The following is a 16,694-nucleotide window of genomic DNA, read 5'->3' as shown; positions in this document are numbered from 1 at the left end:
TCTTAGATGTCTGAAAATACCTGAAGGACAGTAACTGCATTTTGTAAGATTCCTTGTTTGACTTTAGAGATAAACAGTTGTACAAGTTTATGAATGATGAATGATGATAAAATCCATCTTTGTAGGTCTGCTTTGCATTCTTCTCTTCTGACTACTTGCTTCTGACTATTTCCTTATACAGTTGCATCATACAATGGCATGTTGAATTTATCAAATGCCTCTCACTGTATGTCAAATATGTATCCGGGAAGAATGAACATAAAATACACAAGTAATTTGGCCATGTTTCATGCTACTTTATTCTGCATTTAGGAATGCTTATCTAAGAAATCAACAAACTTTAAAAACTGCTCTCATTTCCATTCCTGAAAAAAGTAAAAATAAACCCCCAAAGCTACTGGCATGTTGTAGGAAAAACGAGCAATGGAACTGAAGTGGAAAATACCATACGGTATAACTGCAAGCAAATGTAGTATCATAACATCATATATTTTTGTATATGAACAAAAATATCACTATTTTTAAATATGTAATCATTTAATTACCTGTTTTACATTACTTTCTCAAGGCATGAGGTATAATAAACTCATTCTATAGTATAGTACAGTGGTGGCGAACCTATGGCACGCGTGCCAGAGGCGGCACTCAGAGCCCTCTCTGTGGGCATGCGTACCATGCCCCAGAGATGGCAACCGTCCCTCTTCAACCAGCCACCTGCTAACTCACCGAGGTCCCACGTGGCCGGATGCATCCCAGCACGGCTGGTTTCCCTCCTCCCCACCCCGCCCTGCCCCGTCCTGCCTCGCCTCACCCCACAGGACGAGCCTCCTGCCCACTGCCCCACCTGCCAGAGACCCCCTGGATCTCCCCCAACCCTGACTGGCCCCCACAGGCATTCCTCCCCACAAGCAACATCGAGGTGACCATGCCCACCTTGGCCACACCCACCCAGTTTGCCATGACCACAGCCATGCCCACCCAGTGGGCCACGCCCACCTGGCACCCGGTGATAAGTGGGTTTTGGGTTACAGTTTGGGCACTCGGTCTCTAAAAGGTTCGCCATCACTGGTATAATAGATAAAATGACTGAAAGACTCTAAAGCAAATATGGGTAATATGGCAGTAAGTTTAGAATTGGAATAGCTCCTTATGCTTGCCAACATAATTAGACTAGCAAATATGTGGTGCATAATTGGTACTGTTTGAGTATATGGTTAGTTTATGTGCTGTATAAAGTAACTAGATTAAATATCTAGCACCCAGATTCTTGGGGGCAATATGCTGAATCTGTAAGCTTAGAGAGGGCTGTAAAGCACTGTGAAGTGGTATATAAATCTAAGTGCTATTCTATTGCTATCTAAACCATGAATACTAGATAGGATAACAGTCAAAGCCTGATCACAGAACATATGGTTTTTAAATAAAATGACCCATATACAATTTCTTGCATCTCCAGATAAACACCAAGAATGCTATTTGAAACTCTGAGCTAAGTTAGCCAAGGTATGATTAAAATATGTGGAGTCATATAAAATAGAATTATCACATCTGGGATCAAAAGCTCAGGATAGCCAGAGCAGGAAGCAATGAACTAGGATTTACTGTAGCCTTTTTCTGCCATTGTATGGTCACTGAAGTCTTGCAATACAGTATAAATATGGTAGCCTTAAAATGCTGCACTAAAAATAGCATGATTACTTCAATGTATATTATATATCCTAATATAGATTGTAAATCATATTTCTCAGTACATCTGGAAGAAAAGATTGAGCATATCTCTACATATGTCTATGGAGATTCTCAATTATACAGGTCATGGTGGTCCCAAAGGTGCTTTTACAAAAGGCAACTGGACTATCTTGGTTTTTTTTTCTTTTGTTTTTTCCCCCCTTGAAAACATTATTTTCTCATCCAAGAAGTTTCTTTGGTCAGAACTGAAGAAGCTTCTTGGATGGAAAGCAAAACATTTCCAAGGAAAAAAATCAAGAAAGTCCAGTTGCCTTTTGGAAAAGTACATTTGGATATGTCTACATAAATCTCTTGGCTCTTGTTAGTTGCTGTCTCTCCATTAGTTTATATCCTTGCATCTCCATTATTTCCTTGTGCTTTCTTCAGTCACATAAGAAAAATTGTGCTCGACTACTTAGAGAGAATGAATGAGGAAAAGACAGCTGTTTACTCATTCTTTGTGGCTGTGTTCACATGACATATTACTTCATTATCAACTTAGTTTATTCAATTTTCTGGGTCCATCTGACACATTAATTCATAAATCAAGTTTAACAAATAATGGCTAGTTTGTATGTCATGTGAATATAGTTGGCAGACCATAGGCGGGATTCTATATATTGCATCAATCCCACCAATTATTAGATTCAGGTAGAAAAAAGGAATATTAATTGGATTCCATTGCAAATTGAATTATCAGTGGTTCTATGAAAATATAAGGAAAAAGCATATAAAGAACCAGTGGTTAAGAATATAAAGAAATAGCGGTTAAGACACCAGGCTAGTAAATGGAAGACCATAATAAGTTCAAGTCCAGTCTTAGCCATGAAAGCCAGTTGGGTAACTGTGGCCAGTCTCTCTCAGCTCAATTCACCTCACAGGATTGTTGTTATTGGGAAAATAGAAGAGGAATGTATGTTGGATATACTCACTGTTTTGAGTTATTTCTAAAAATAACAAAAATATGATACAAGTTAATAAATGAGATCTGGATATCATAACCAAGCAAAAATGATAAGAGTAGTATGAGGCCAAATTAATGTGGGGTTCATGGCCAACTGGAGCTGGGAAGATTGTGGATCTTGCATAGAACATTTACAACTTCAACCTTTATGCTCATTGACTATCTTAATAAGAAGTAAAGACATTTCTTTTGCCCTGCAACAGTTCAGTCCAATTTCAGTTTCCAATAAATTGCTAATAAAATAGAGGCTTTTTTGTGATTGTATGGTTAATGTAACAGATCAGATTCTGTACCATGCTGTGAATTTTGCCCAGAGTTCTGGTTTTAAGATGATGGACATGTCAGTATTTAAAAAATGAATGAATGAATGAATGAATGAATGAATGAAAAGAGACACTGTGGAAGAGCCCAGACAGAAAGCAAGACCATGAAGCAGGCTGCATTCACACAGTATGGTAAGTCATGGTTAAGGGAATTATATTACAATTCAGCCTATCATAATTTTAACCCAAATGTTTGGGCTTGTAAACATGCAGTATAAACTAATCAATCTTGTTGGAATATGTAACACATTGAATTTGCCCATCACATTTTAGCCCAACATATAATGCAGATTCATTTATAATTGCTGTGTTGTTTTATGCTCAGTGCAGTATTACCTGTAGATATTCTGGTGCTTGCTATGGTTTGGTTTATCTTTTGATTTTATTAGGAATTTCAAAAAGGAGGTTCTTGGTTTTTTTCTTCAAGTTTTTGAGATTTACTTTTAAACATTTCAGCTCTGAACATTTTTTCCTTTTCTAAGATATTGTTTTCCCATTGTTGTCACATAGCAACAATTTAACCCTTGAGTTGGCTGCTGGCACATTAAGTGCACCTGTTACTACTTTTCCAAGTACAAATATGATAAACTGATAGTCATGCAATTTGCTAACTCAGTACATTCCTCTCAATTATTTCTTCAGTAATATAGTTCTTGACTTTCCAAATTTGCTTAGCGACCGTTCATAGTTACAACCACACTAAAAGTGATATAACTGGTCCTCATGTTTGCAACCATTGCAGCATTTCCCTGGTCACATGATCAAAATTTAAGCACTTGGCAATCAGCATGTATTTATGGAAATTGCAGTATCCTGAGGTTATGTGATTGTTACTTGTGACTTTCCCAGGTGGCTTCCAATAAGCAAAGTCAATGTGCGATCCATCTAACAACTGCAATGATTCACTTAACTGCAGCATAAAGGTCATAAAATTGACACAACTCACTTAACTACTTTGCTTATAACAGAAATCCTGCTCCGAATTGTCATTTTAAGTTGAGGACTACCAATATTATCAGCTTCTATTGGTCCCTTTTGTGACTTCCAAAATCTAGTTAGTGTACTACTACTGCCTAACTGAATTTGTAGGTGTTTTCCAAAATCATAGAAAAAAAAATCCAAAGCAACGAGGAAAGATTATCAGATTTTATACTCATATTGTGTATTTTGGAAGTTTTCAAATTTGGGTTCCCTAAAATTTAACGCCCTAAGTCCCTGCTCAGAGACCAGCGTTAATGGTGCAAACGTGGAAACATCCGTTGCATACACTACGGATTGTTTATACAACACGTGAGGTGTTCCGGCCATTTCATCAGCTTTGTGCATTACATGAATTCAGACATTGTGTGGCTTCTTCTCCAGGTCAGCGGATTAACTTATGATGAAAATCTGCTCCAAAATTGTTCTCTTTACGTGAAAGCGAATCCCCATCACTGGGTCTGCCTCGCCTCGGGTGGGCCCCATCCTCTCAGCAGCGACGTCCAGCGCCCAAAGGGGGAGGAGGAGGCGAGAACCGTTGCCGTCTTCCCCTGCCTACACACGCCCCCTCGAGAAGGAAAACGAAGGGGAGGCTCCGTGAGGAGACCTCCAAGCGGGCCTCTTGGGCGGCTGCCCCCGCCTATTTCGGCCCCTGCGGCAAGACAAGAAAGAAAGGGAAGCTGCTGGTTGCGGCTCCTCGCCTAACTTTATTTTAGGAAAAAAACCGCCAAGCCTTCACCTCAGGATTGCCCTCGGAGCGCTGCTCCGTTCCCTCTCGCTTGCTGGGGGGGAGGGGTGGAATAGAGAAAAGAAAAGGGTCTCTCGGTTGTCCCTTTCTGCTTCCCTCAGGCGCCTCCCTGTCTCCTCCCCCTCAGCCGTAGTAGCAGTTGTTCTCCGAATCTGGAGCCGCGCTTCTTTAGGCAGGGCGAGGCGAGGCGCGGTGCGCGGGGCCGCTGGACCAGACCCCAGAGCCTTCCCTCCTATCCTTTTTTGTAACCACCGCCTTCTCCTTTCCTTCGCCCTCTCCTCAGTCGGTCAGCTAAAGGGAGGCGAAGCGTTGAAACGTTTCAAAATGGCCCGATCCTAAGGGATTAGCTTTCCTCGAGAAAGGGCAGCGGCAACAACCTCGGCTCGACGAAAGGGGGAATCCTTTGCTGTTGCTTCACAGAAGCGCTTCTTTATCGGAATTGATCCCCTTCTATCTCCAATGGTCCAAAGTGACCTGTCCAAATCGCCTCCTATCCCAGAAGTAGCGGCGGCGGCGCAAGAGATGCAGATGGACTTCCTGGAGAATCCCCCGGCGCTCGTTACGGCACTGCAGGTACGACTTGGGAGCGTGGGGAAGCCACGGCGAAGGGCACCCACGAGGCGCAGCTACCACGTGCGTGGAAGTGGCTGAATTGCCGCGAAACACGGAGCCGCAAAGTAACCAACCTTCCTGTTGGGCGAACCCACAACCTTAGGCCAGTTGACTAAGCCGTGGTTCAGCTGGCTAAGGGAAGACGAATTGTGTGGTTACAGGTTACACAAAGCCACAAGGTAGATTCCTGGATTGTGATTGGGCATGTTGTATGAATCCATCCGTGGCTATTTGCCATCCGAATATAATGTATTGTGTGAACCTGACCAAATGTGATTTAGTAAGTGATAAAAGTGAGTAAAGAAGACATCATCTGACAATCATATGTGGGCTATTCTTGCTATTTCTAAAGACCGTTTCAATGTTCTGTTACAAAAACAGCAAGACTCTCCTTGCTTCTTTAGCGAATCTGTTATTTGCATTAGTGCATTTCACAGCTCACTTCTTCAGGTGCTTTCAGCCTTTTGTCTTTGGAAATATTTAATATCTTCCTATTATCTGGCAGGAGCTTCTGATATTGATCACACCCAACGAGGCATGAGTAAAATTTTATCCCAAATGTAGCTTCTGAACATAATATACTTTCTCAGAATTATTGTTATTAAGTTGGGTGGGACAAAATAGTACTGACAAACAACTAGGTTATGGGATTTTTTTTAAAAAAAATCTAGCTCTTTTTAAATAGGTTAAATTTAGAAACAGAAATAAAACAGCAAGGTTACTTGACATCAATTCCAAGGTATTTTCAAAGATGATTTCAAGTATATTTAAACAGCTCTGGCCAGTATGCCAATGGCAGAGGTAGCTGTGATTTTAGTATTTGTTGCACTATGAGCCACAGTCTTGTAGAGTTGTTTAGAGCTTTGGGCTGAAATCTAACAGGAATACCATATTGGGAATAAGTCCCAATATGTATAGCAGTTCAAAGCATTGAGGTATAATGTTAATTATCTGCAAGAATATCTGCGATAATACATTCTTCAATCTTAAAGTGTTGCAAGATCCTTGGCTTTTTAATTCTGGCATTCTTTGCTAACAAGACTTGGTAACAAACTCCTGAATGCAAATCCCAGATTATTTAGAAGCATGCATTCAAGTGGCAGTGGAGAAACAATAACTTCCCCAGATTCTGAGAGTAGAGAGTAACAGGATATTACTTTTTTTTTTTTACTTCACATGTTCTTGATTTTAAAATCAGGTGATGACTGGCATGCTGGAATGTTCTGTCAAAGACAAACATCTATTTTGTCAACTATTTTCTATTTTTGTGCAAAGTTGTGCAGTAATTATTGTAGAGAAATAAAATACATGCATATATTTATAGATTAGGCCAGGTTGATTTGGATTTTCTTAAATAATGTTTGCCTTTAGATATATAAGAAACCTTGGACTTGCTCAGACCCCGTCATATTAACTTAAAATAAAGTTTTTGTTTTAGTAAAATGCATATAATCCAAAAGATACAAATCTACCAAGTTGATGGAAATAGACAACTGTTTTATGTAGTATACTAAGAAAACACATGCCATGTGAGTACAGATTCAGATTCCTCTTTTATTTCTCTACTTTTTATTGTTTTTGGAAAGGGAACTGCATGTATGCAAATTTATAAGTATTTCTTACCATGGTCAAATTTGTATTTCTTTGCATGGTCAAATATGCAAAGACATAGTTCATACTAATAAGTTACATTTAATTTTCATTTGTATATTTTAGTCTATATTTTAAATATTACAATATCCCATGATAATACATTAGCTTATCTCGTACATGAAGTGTTTTTAATCTATTCTGTGATTAACTTTTAACACACTACATATTTTAGTGGAAATTAATAACCTACTATATATATACCATGGCAGTAATAAAGAACCTCAACAAACTCTCCTCATATTTAAAATTATGAAATATATGAACCATACTTAAAGTAGTTCTAATAGTGCAGCTAAGAGAAGTATTCTGAAAGAACATTTTGTTTCACTAATAAATGATAAAAATGCTGAGCATTTCCATCAAGCTACTCTTGCTGCACTTATATGTTAGCAGAGTAAGCTCATTTATAAATAGTTACATCCTTTTGTGTGTAATAAATGGGATTAGAGTTACAGTGTATCTTTTGCTCAAGATATATTTACTATGCTTTCATTTAGTATGTTAACTTTTCCTATAATTAGTATGTGTGTAGGGGTATTATATATAATGTATATATACTTATACCTGTACCATATCTATACTTGTACCTATATATACAGTTTGTTTATTTTTATCTAAAATGTTCTGATCTTAATAGCAAAGATTAAGATTAATATAAAATATTAAATTACAATTTCTTCCTTGTATAATTGTGAACAGTTTTTCATAGGTGAACTTTTTTCTGCTGAATTTAGAGCAAAATAGAATTTATGCAGTTAATGAATTGCTTTTTAATTCTTTTCAGTACTTTTGATTAGGAAATTAGGATCAGATTGCAAGATATAGTCAACAGAATGCTTTGTAAATAATTTTCTAGAGTTCTGATAATTCTCACAATACAAATATATTGTTTGTTCTCTATGAAATTGACAAAGTTACCCCATCTGTCATGTGGTGGCCAGGTGAATGGATGCCCACCAGCAATTAGCAAAGTTATAAGAGAACTTGACAATAAGTTCACTACACAATCTGTATCATTTATCACTTATATTTTTGCTGAAGAACATTGTGCTTTTACTGAAACTGAAATGCATCAATTTTCATTCCATTATTTCAAAATAATTCTGTGATGTTCAAATAGCTGGTAGGAAACTGATTTTTTTCTCTAAGAATGAAAAAATAGTTTTCCACAATGAAATAAATGGTTATAGACCTTGCTGACTTTCATGACAGAAATTGTCATGGAAAATCACATGATTTGAATATGTTTCAGTGAAAATTAATTACTGATTGTAGATTGCAGATCTCTAAGTTGTAGTTTAGCAAAATAGAATAGCTTTTAACTGTAGCAAATTGAGGAACTTGTGGCCTTCAAAAAAATGTAGACAATAGCAAGGGATGCTGAGAGTTGTTGTTCAGCAATATCTGAAAATCCACTGGTTACCTATCCAATTTATGATGAATTTACCATTTGTTTTGAAATTTCTGAACTGGTTTTCTGCATTTCTAGAAATAGTCCTAGATAAACTTATTGAAAGTGGAGAGGAGAAAATAATACTTGAATTTAATTGTAATCTGTTACTATTGCAGGTCACTTTGATAGTACATAATGCCAGCGACTGATCAATGACAATATTAAACACTTAATCTCATTAAAACTATAAAATAACAGTTTCTAGGAGAGTCAGAGATAGTATTAATACCACTTATGGCAATAGCAACAACTATTCAGTTTCAAAGCTGTAAAGTGCAGAGCAACTTTAGAAACATGGGACAGGAAGACAGCAGCAGCATAGGTATAAGAATTGCAACTTTACAATGACACAAGACAGTTAGCTGTTTATTAAAGCTTCAGGCTAATTTGCAGTAATAATGTTTATCTAGTCGTGTTATGTTGAGTACCTGAAGAAATTTTTCAAAGCTTGAACCTAGTAGGTTTGCAAAGTTGGATGTTGGAGAATTACAGCCAACTGTTGGCCAATGGAGTTTGACACAAGTGAAGCTATGCTCCTGGTGACTGCATTCATATAAGCCAGTGATGGGGAACCTTTTAGAGACCAAGTGGCCCAAAACTGGCCCCGCCCCCGTTCCACCCCCTGCCCCGCCCCACCCCATCTGCCCGCAGGGCCACTCACTGCCTCCAGGGCTTGCCGCAGATCGCCCAGGCAGCCCAGCAGTGCCATGGCAGCCACGCCCTCTGCCCGCGCCCCGCCCTCTGCCCTGCAACTGTGCGCAGTGGGGCATGAGGGCAGAGTCTTGTCTACGCTGCCTGGCTGCCATATTCCTTGGCTGTGCTGCTCCGCGTGGCCCACGCTTGGGGGCAACTCTCTTCCAGGGGGGCTGCTGGTGAGGGGGTTGCGGGGGAGACAAGGCTGGGGCAACGGCAGGTGTGCCCACAGAGAGGGCTCCATGTGCCGACTTTGGCACGCGTGCCATAGGTTCGCCACCACTGATATAGGCTGTTTTATTTTTTAATTTCATCAAGAAAGTGGACTGCCACTTTTTAAACTTTCTTTTAAATAGCTCTGGAATTTTCAGGTGGGCTTTCCCTGCAAGTATTAACCATAATTCAATTAGTCAGCTTCCAAGTTGTCTTAAAAGACAGTATCATCTCAAGACTTATCATATGCCAAGAGAAAAAATACCATCAAGTTGAGTTTATGATCACATCTGCGGATTATTTTGGCAACTGCGTGAAGGTGGCTTGCTATTGTTCCCTTCTGTAATGTTTTTCAATTACACAGTCCAACCTAAAATTTTCAAGAAGTCTTTCATTCAATTACTAGCATGTACCAACTGTCCTTAGGTTCTGGTATCAGCTACAATAAGCTATGTTCTGTAACTATGCCATTAACCAATTCCTTTACAATATACCGTAGTATAGAAGACAAATATTTAATTGCCATTGAACTAAAAATATATGATTACAGATAGTCCTCAATTTATAACGGTGTGAAGTTACAATGGCACTGAAAAAGTGACATGACCATTTTTCACACTTATGACTCTTATAGCATCTCCTTAGTCATGTGATCAAAATTCAGATGCTTGTCAACTGGTTCATATGGATGACGGTTGCAGTGTCCTGTGGTCAGAAGTTTGCAATCTTCTGACAAGCAAAGCCAATGGGAAAATCGGATTCACTTAGCAGCCTTGTTACTAATTTAATAACTGCAGTGATTTACTTAACAACTCTGGTAAGAAAGGTAGTGAAATGGGACAAAACGCATTTAATGAATGTCTTACTTAATAGAAATTTTGGGCTCAATTGTCATACGTTGAGGACTACCTATATATAAATTATCTATTTTGTTTCTAAGTTCTGTTATAATGATGGATATGAGTCAAATCTTTATATATATGGGATTGGAAAGGTAAAGGGGTGTCCCATTCTGTAATTTTTAATAATATTTATATGCTGTCATTGATTTCTAAAGTTTTTGCATAAGGGCAGCGAGACTACTGAACACTTGTGGCTGTGTTTAAATCTTGACCAGCTTTGCATAACTCCAAGTGCCTTTTGCCACATAGGTAAAATAATTCCCTTTGAAAAAAGTCTTTTGGTGGACAGAAGAGTTCTGAATCTTTTTGACTTTTCATTTAGTGTCTGCTTTGAATTTCTGTACCCTAAAATTACCTAAAAATAATAAAAAAGTACTTGTGTCCAATTTTACTGAAGAGTTTTGCTGGATGCACAGATTTTCCTTGTATCCACTTTGAGCTTTGAGAAGATATTTACATTCTAAAATGTCTTTTCTGAATGAAAATACCCAGTTTTCTGGATGTATCATATAAACTATGTTAAGAAAAGGAAGACTTTGTTTTCACAGAAGACTTCAGGTTTATAAATCTTCCTGTGTTATCACTTGTTTGTGCCATTCTATAAATTGGCTTTGAATTTCCTTTATTATAATGCAGATTTTTATATTTCTATATTGGAGTTAGAACATATATACCTCTATATGGCAGTCTATTTACATTCATACTGTTTTGTTATTGCTGCTTGCTATTAGTGTCAGCCATAATGTTTCTTTTTTAACCATACATTTTCCAAGTTGATAACTCATTTACTTGTTGTAATATGTCACCAAATGAGCAATGTCTTTTCAAAAAATTGCTTTAATTCATTATGTACCCCCACGCACACATTCTCATCCTTATTAATTTGCATTTTTGCATAATCATATCCTAATGGTTTTAGAATTTGAGGGTTTGGACTTTTTTTTTTTAAAATAGACTTAGTTTTCTAATTTGTCCCTTATATGTACATCTTGTTGTTAGTAAGTTTATAGTTCTAGATTTGACAATCTCCGGTTTAAGTAATCTTTTAAACATTTACATTTTGTCATGACTTTTTAATTCCTATTTGAGAAATTATGCATACCTTCTAGATCAGGGGTCCCCAACTCCCGTTGGGTGGACCAGTACCGGGCCTCAGCATGCCAGCAACCGGTCTGCACAAACAAACAAAGCCTCATCTGTGGGATGCAGGCAGCACACAAAACTCTATGGTCTGTGGAAAAATCTTTCTCCATGGAACGGGTCCCTGGTGCCCAAAAGGTTGGGGACTTCTGTTCTAGATGTTTTTCCCTCCTTCTGGAATCTTGTCAATAAAATTACTGGTGAGCAACTAACTTTAAAAAAAAATTCCATTCATAAAAATTCCATTCATTTCATATGATTTGTATTGTCATTTATACTGTCATGCATACTGTTGCATTATAGAATTTAATAATTGTGATATAATTATTTTGTATGGAACCCTGGTACATATGAATTATTGAATAAAGATAAATTGCTTTAATGCTTTTAGCACAATTGGAATTTTTTTCCTAGCCTGGCTTTTTGACCAGTATCTGCTGAAATCCAAGAAAAATATTTTTCTATGAATACATGTAATTAAGCTTGGTTTGGTTTTAGTTTAAGTTATGTGAGCCATGTATTGCAGTTTGTCCAACCAATCATGATTTAAATATGCATAGCTTTGCACAATTTTTGAACTACATATACCTCATTTGCATAGGCATACAATATTTTTTCCAAGATACATATTTTCAGAACTGTAAGTACATTTGGTTCATGCATTTTACTAAACCATGATATGGTTTGTTTAGTTTTTGTCTTATCTTATATGAATTGAATCGTGATTTGTAAAACATGATTTAGTACTTAGTGTGTTTTAGAAACATTGCCAATTCTGGTTCATTTAATAAATTGATTAAATCATGGCTTATGTCAATTCAGCCCTAGAGTTGCTGGAAGAATATGTTGGGGAACTGGAAGGGTATATAATATAGACATTGGTTTTCTATGATATGTCCATATGCCTTGTTTGCTTTGAGTAAAGTGTAATTTTAATATTGTAGTGTGTATTATAACTATCACTAGTCTCCAGACCTCAATACTACTGAGATCTATTCCACATGATATTCTTAGTAATTTAAGAAACTTGTAATAATAACATATCATAATGTAGTTTTCCTAGTAAGTGACTTTTTTCCTTTTAAATATTCTTTAATGTTATTGGATTGGAGGGAATGAGATATGGAAAGGTAAGGCTAGAGAATATGGAAAACTGCAGAAATGAGAAGAATTATTTCCTGATTTTGCTAATGGAAATCTATACAAGTATGAAAGAAAACTGGCACAGGACTCCATTCATAGAGCTGGATTTAAAGAACCATCAGCAAGAGGAAATTGATCTGCATAAATAAATGATGCAAAGGAATTCACATAGTATTATAAAATGGTCCTTTTAATGCTCTTTTGAATTACTTGTTCTAGGCCTTAGTAATTATTGCTGTCTATTAGGAGCATAACCTTCTGCTGAGACACATCACTGTTTCTTCTGACAGACGGTAGCTCTTTATGAGGCACTTACACATGGTGCCCTTTCCTCTTACCATGTCTCCAAAACAGTTTGAAATGGGCCTGTCAGTTGGCTTACTTCCCACGGTCTTTACTTCACCTGACTTCAGAATATGGAAAATATCCTGGGAAAACAAGTAGAGTTCTGCCTCTAGCCAACAAATAGGAGCCTGCTAAGTAAAATAATTTAAAAGATCCAACAGTATGTTTTCTCAAATATTGCTAGTTCTGGAACAACAATTATTTACAAAAATACACAAAGAAAATGAAATATGTTCTAGTGCTGCCTTTCAAGTATGTTTTAGCTGCAAAATAGCACCTTCTCTGTTCTATTTCCATTTTTGCTTGTCTTCATTTTTTTCATTATAAAAAAGAATAAAATAAAAATCAGATGTTGGTGAAGTTATCTAGCTACTAAGCTATCATTCCCTTTGTATTAAAAATACCATTGAAACTTATAGAATTAGCATTCTCTAGCCTTGCCTTTTGCAGCTAGGCCAGGGGTAGGCAACCTTGGCTCTTTTATGACTTGTGGACTTCAACTCCCAGAATTCCTGAGCCAGCATGGCTCAGCTTGAAAATCTCTCCTTCCCCTCAGCTGTGCTGGCTCAGGAATTCTGGGAGTTGAAGTCCACGAGTCATAAAAGAGCCAAGGTTGCCTACCCCTGAGCTAGGCACATATTCCAATTACTCTAACCATGGGATGGAGCTGCCTTGAAGAATAGTGTAACTTCTGACAAAACACATTCTGAGCTGAAGGAACTGGAGTTCATTATAAGGCGTTTTCACTTGAAGCAGCCTGTCACTTTGCATATTAGTTTCCTTCCTTGCTAATCAAGGCAGCATCCCCTTAGAACCTGTGAAGTTGCCTGAAGCGCACAGGAATTGAGATTCCTTCATAAAGACACAAAGTGTTAAATTAGATCTGCAAAGTTTCATTGTATAATAAGAAAGATTCTTAGTGTGTGATTTGGCTTTCAATAAATCAGTTCAGATGCCAAATTCAGCAAGTGTTAGGGTCTCACAGAAATGTGAAATGTGAAGCTCCTTACAGCTTCGTAGTGTAGAATCCTTGTATGAACATACCAAGGCTTGTATACAGGCAACTAAGTTTTAGCTAGATATATTTTGGATTCGATCTAGAATCTTCTGTATGCAAATCATGAGCTATATTATTGAGCTACAATCTTTCCTAAATATAACAGTGTAATGGAAACATGCATTTTATTTTAAATTACAGATTAATTATGGCTTTAGGCTGACTTTTATTTTGTAATTGTGAATTTAATTGCTAAATTAAAATTAAAGAAAATGATGTGAGCCACATATAATGATGTGTGATAACTATAATTAATAATAATAGAACAGAATGTCCATATATTATTACCTAGGAAGTAAAGTAGATGTGGCAGTGGAAATGAAGAAAATAATAAAATTCCTCCCAAATGTTTATTATGCATTTCCCAAATCCAGAAGGATAAAATGTCCAATGTCTGAATTATATAAAGCAAGGCTTCTAAAGATGGGCTCACAATCCTTGTGATGGGCATGAACAATTTGGGAAGGATTACTGTTTATTTTAAAGCTGATCTGCCAACGAATAGGAGCCTGTAAAGAAAAATAATTTACAAAATCCAACAATACTTTTTTTCAAATATTGCTAGTTTTTGACCAACAATTATCTTATATAAAAAGAAAATGAAATATGTTTCCCTTCAAAAGGGAAGTCTGAAGAAAAGATTTTGCTTCTTTCTTTCTTTCTTTCTTTCTTTCTTTCTTTCTTTCTTTCTTTCTTTCTTTCTTTCTTTCTTTCTTTCTTTCTTTCTTCCTTTCTTCTAACCCTAAATAAATTATTATTATTCATAGAATGGTGCTCACAGAAATTAATTGATTATTCCTGAGGATTATATTATTGTAAAATTTGAGAATTCCTAAAGAAAGACCCCTTGATGAAATTCACAAGCCAAAAACTTTGCCAAGGTTATGCATTTAATCTTATACCCCATTACTTATAGGAAATAGGTCTGATCCATATTGGATTTTACTGTCATATTAAAGCACCTTGAAATGTTGCTTTCTGTCTAACAGATAAGAGTGAAATGTGGAAACATCACTCTGATTGGTTTCCAGACTAATGTAATTATAGTGAGGTCTGAAAAAGAGCTGATGTTTCTGTGTAAAGAAAAAAATAATGAAAAGTAAATTGAAAAGAGAAAATGAGACACCACCAGCAGCAAGAAGGTGAATGAAAAGTATGTTTGGAAAAGAAATTGGTGGTAAGAAGGTTTCAGGAAATTCCCTAGAAAAAAATTACTCAATTTTACAGAAAACACTAGATACAGTATTTGTTATGTACTTTCAGTCCTGATGTATCATATTTTATGAAATAAGCAGATTTTTTTTTGGTGGCAAAATATTTAGTCATAGTTCAATACATTTTATAGGACTGGCCAGTTGATGATAGTATGTGTGTATGATAATTGTTTTCCTTCTTTCTGATAATTCTTAAATTTTACTTTTTTCTATATACTGTGTATGTATATATGTATTCAATTCAGATACATGTGGACAGATGATGAACGGTAGCCTTAAATGTATAAATGTTAAACGTATACAAGCTAAAGCAACTTTACTGCATTCAAATGACGATAATTTGAGATATAATGGTGTAAAATAAATTATATAGTAACTTTAAGGAATGTTCTGAAAAATAAGTTCTAATGATGAAATGATATTGAAAAATCTGGTTGGAAAATAATTTAGGTTCACAGTTACAATACATCTTAGCAAACCTACACCTTAAAAATGGTGAAATATGAAAACAAACAAGTATTTACAGCATTGTATCCATTTATGGATGTATATAGAAAAAAGTAAAACCAAAAAAGAGCTAGCCTGTTAAATTGAAACCAAATTAAAAATACAGTTATTTCAGTATAACTACTGTGGTTTATATAAACAAGAATAAAACAAACCATGGCTTCAGGTACAGGTAAAATAGATCACTTTTTATGCAGAAGAGGCATTTGCTGTATCTTTTTGTTTAACAATAGAGAAGGGATTTCTTTAAATTCTATTTCTGAATCCTACATATTCCTGTACTCCTTGTTAAAACAATGATATGGCATATGCAAATTTGATAGTGTTTCAATATAGCTGTGCTTTTGTTATGAATTGTTAGTGGGAAAAATCTAACACCCAAGATTGCATTAAATGTGGCAAGAATTATGCCTTTTGCTTCCTTATTTTTAATATTAAATTTATGGAAAGTTAAAATATTTTTATTTAATTTTACTTGAATGCATAAACAAAATAAATATGCATGATTTGAGTGTATATAGTATATTTAACCTTAAATGCCAAATAAAATGATAGCAAATATTTTTTTATTTTAACAGTCTTATGGCAAAGGTGCAAGAAGAAAAAACAGATTTAAAGGCTCAGATGGGAGTACATCTTCTGATACTACGTCAAACAGTTTTGTGCGACAGGTATGTTACTTTTTTCTGTTTGGGTAATATTTGGTTCTCTTGTTTCACAAGAGATCAAAAGTAATATTGTAGTAATTGCATAATTTCTGCTGACAAAAGAATAATAAATAACAAACAATAAAAATAGAAAGTTACTTCAAACTTTTCAATATTAGATTTAGATTTTAGATTTAGATTTTATTAAATTTATACCCCGCCCTTCTCCCGGAGGACTCAGGGCGGCTTACAGCCAGTTTAAAACAGTGATACAATACAAAATTTAAAAAGATTAAAAATAACTATTTAAATTTGGCCGCTTCTACTAAAAATTTAATTTAAAACCCCTTTAAAATACCCCTAGGCCAGTCCTG

The 16,694-nt window shown here is 36.1% G+C and overlaps 1 protein-coding gene across 3 annotated transcripts in view; it reads left to right on the top strand.

Annotated features, from left to right (window-relative positions):
• The first annotated feature begins 5,200 nt into the window (after positions 1-5,200).
• Positions 5,201-16,694, top strand: part of CACNB2 (calcium voltage-gated channel auxiliary subunit beta 2) — a 181,657-nt gene continuing 170,163 nt past the window's right edge. For all 3 annotated transcript variants that reach the window (XM_015815375.1, XM_015815377.1, XM_015815374.1), the window contains exons 1-2: positions 5,201-5,314; positions 16,252-16,344. In XM_015815375.1, coding sequence (XP_015670861.1) covers positions 5,201-5,314; positions 16,252-16,344 — 207 coding nt within the window. The remainder of the gene's footprint in view (positions 5,315-16,251; positions 16,345-16,694) is intronic.

The sequence above is a fragment of the Protobothrops mucrosquamatus genome, unplaced genomic scaffold (assembly GCF_001527695.2).
Source record: "Protobothrops mucrosquamatus isolate PMUCROS unplaced genomic scaffold, P.Mucros_1.0 scaffold339, whole genome shotgun sequence".
Lineage (NCBI taxonomy): Eukaryota > Metazoa > Chordata > Lepidosauria > Squamata > Viperidae > Protobothrops > Protobothrops mucrosquamatus.
The sequence above is the reverse complement of the archived record's forward strand: the minus strand, read 5'-3'. Positions and strand labels throughout refer to the sequence as shown.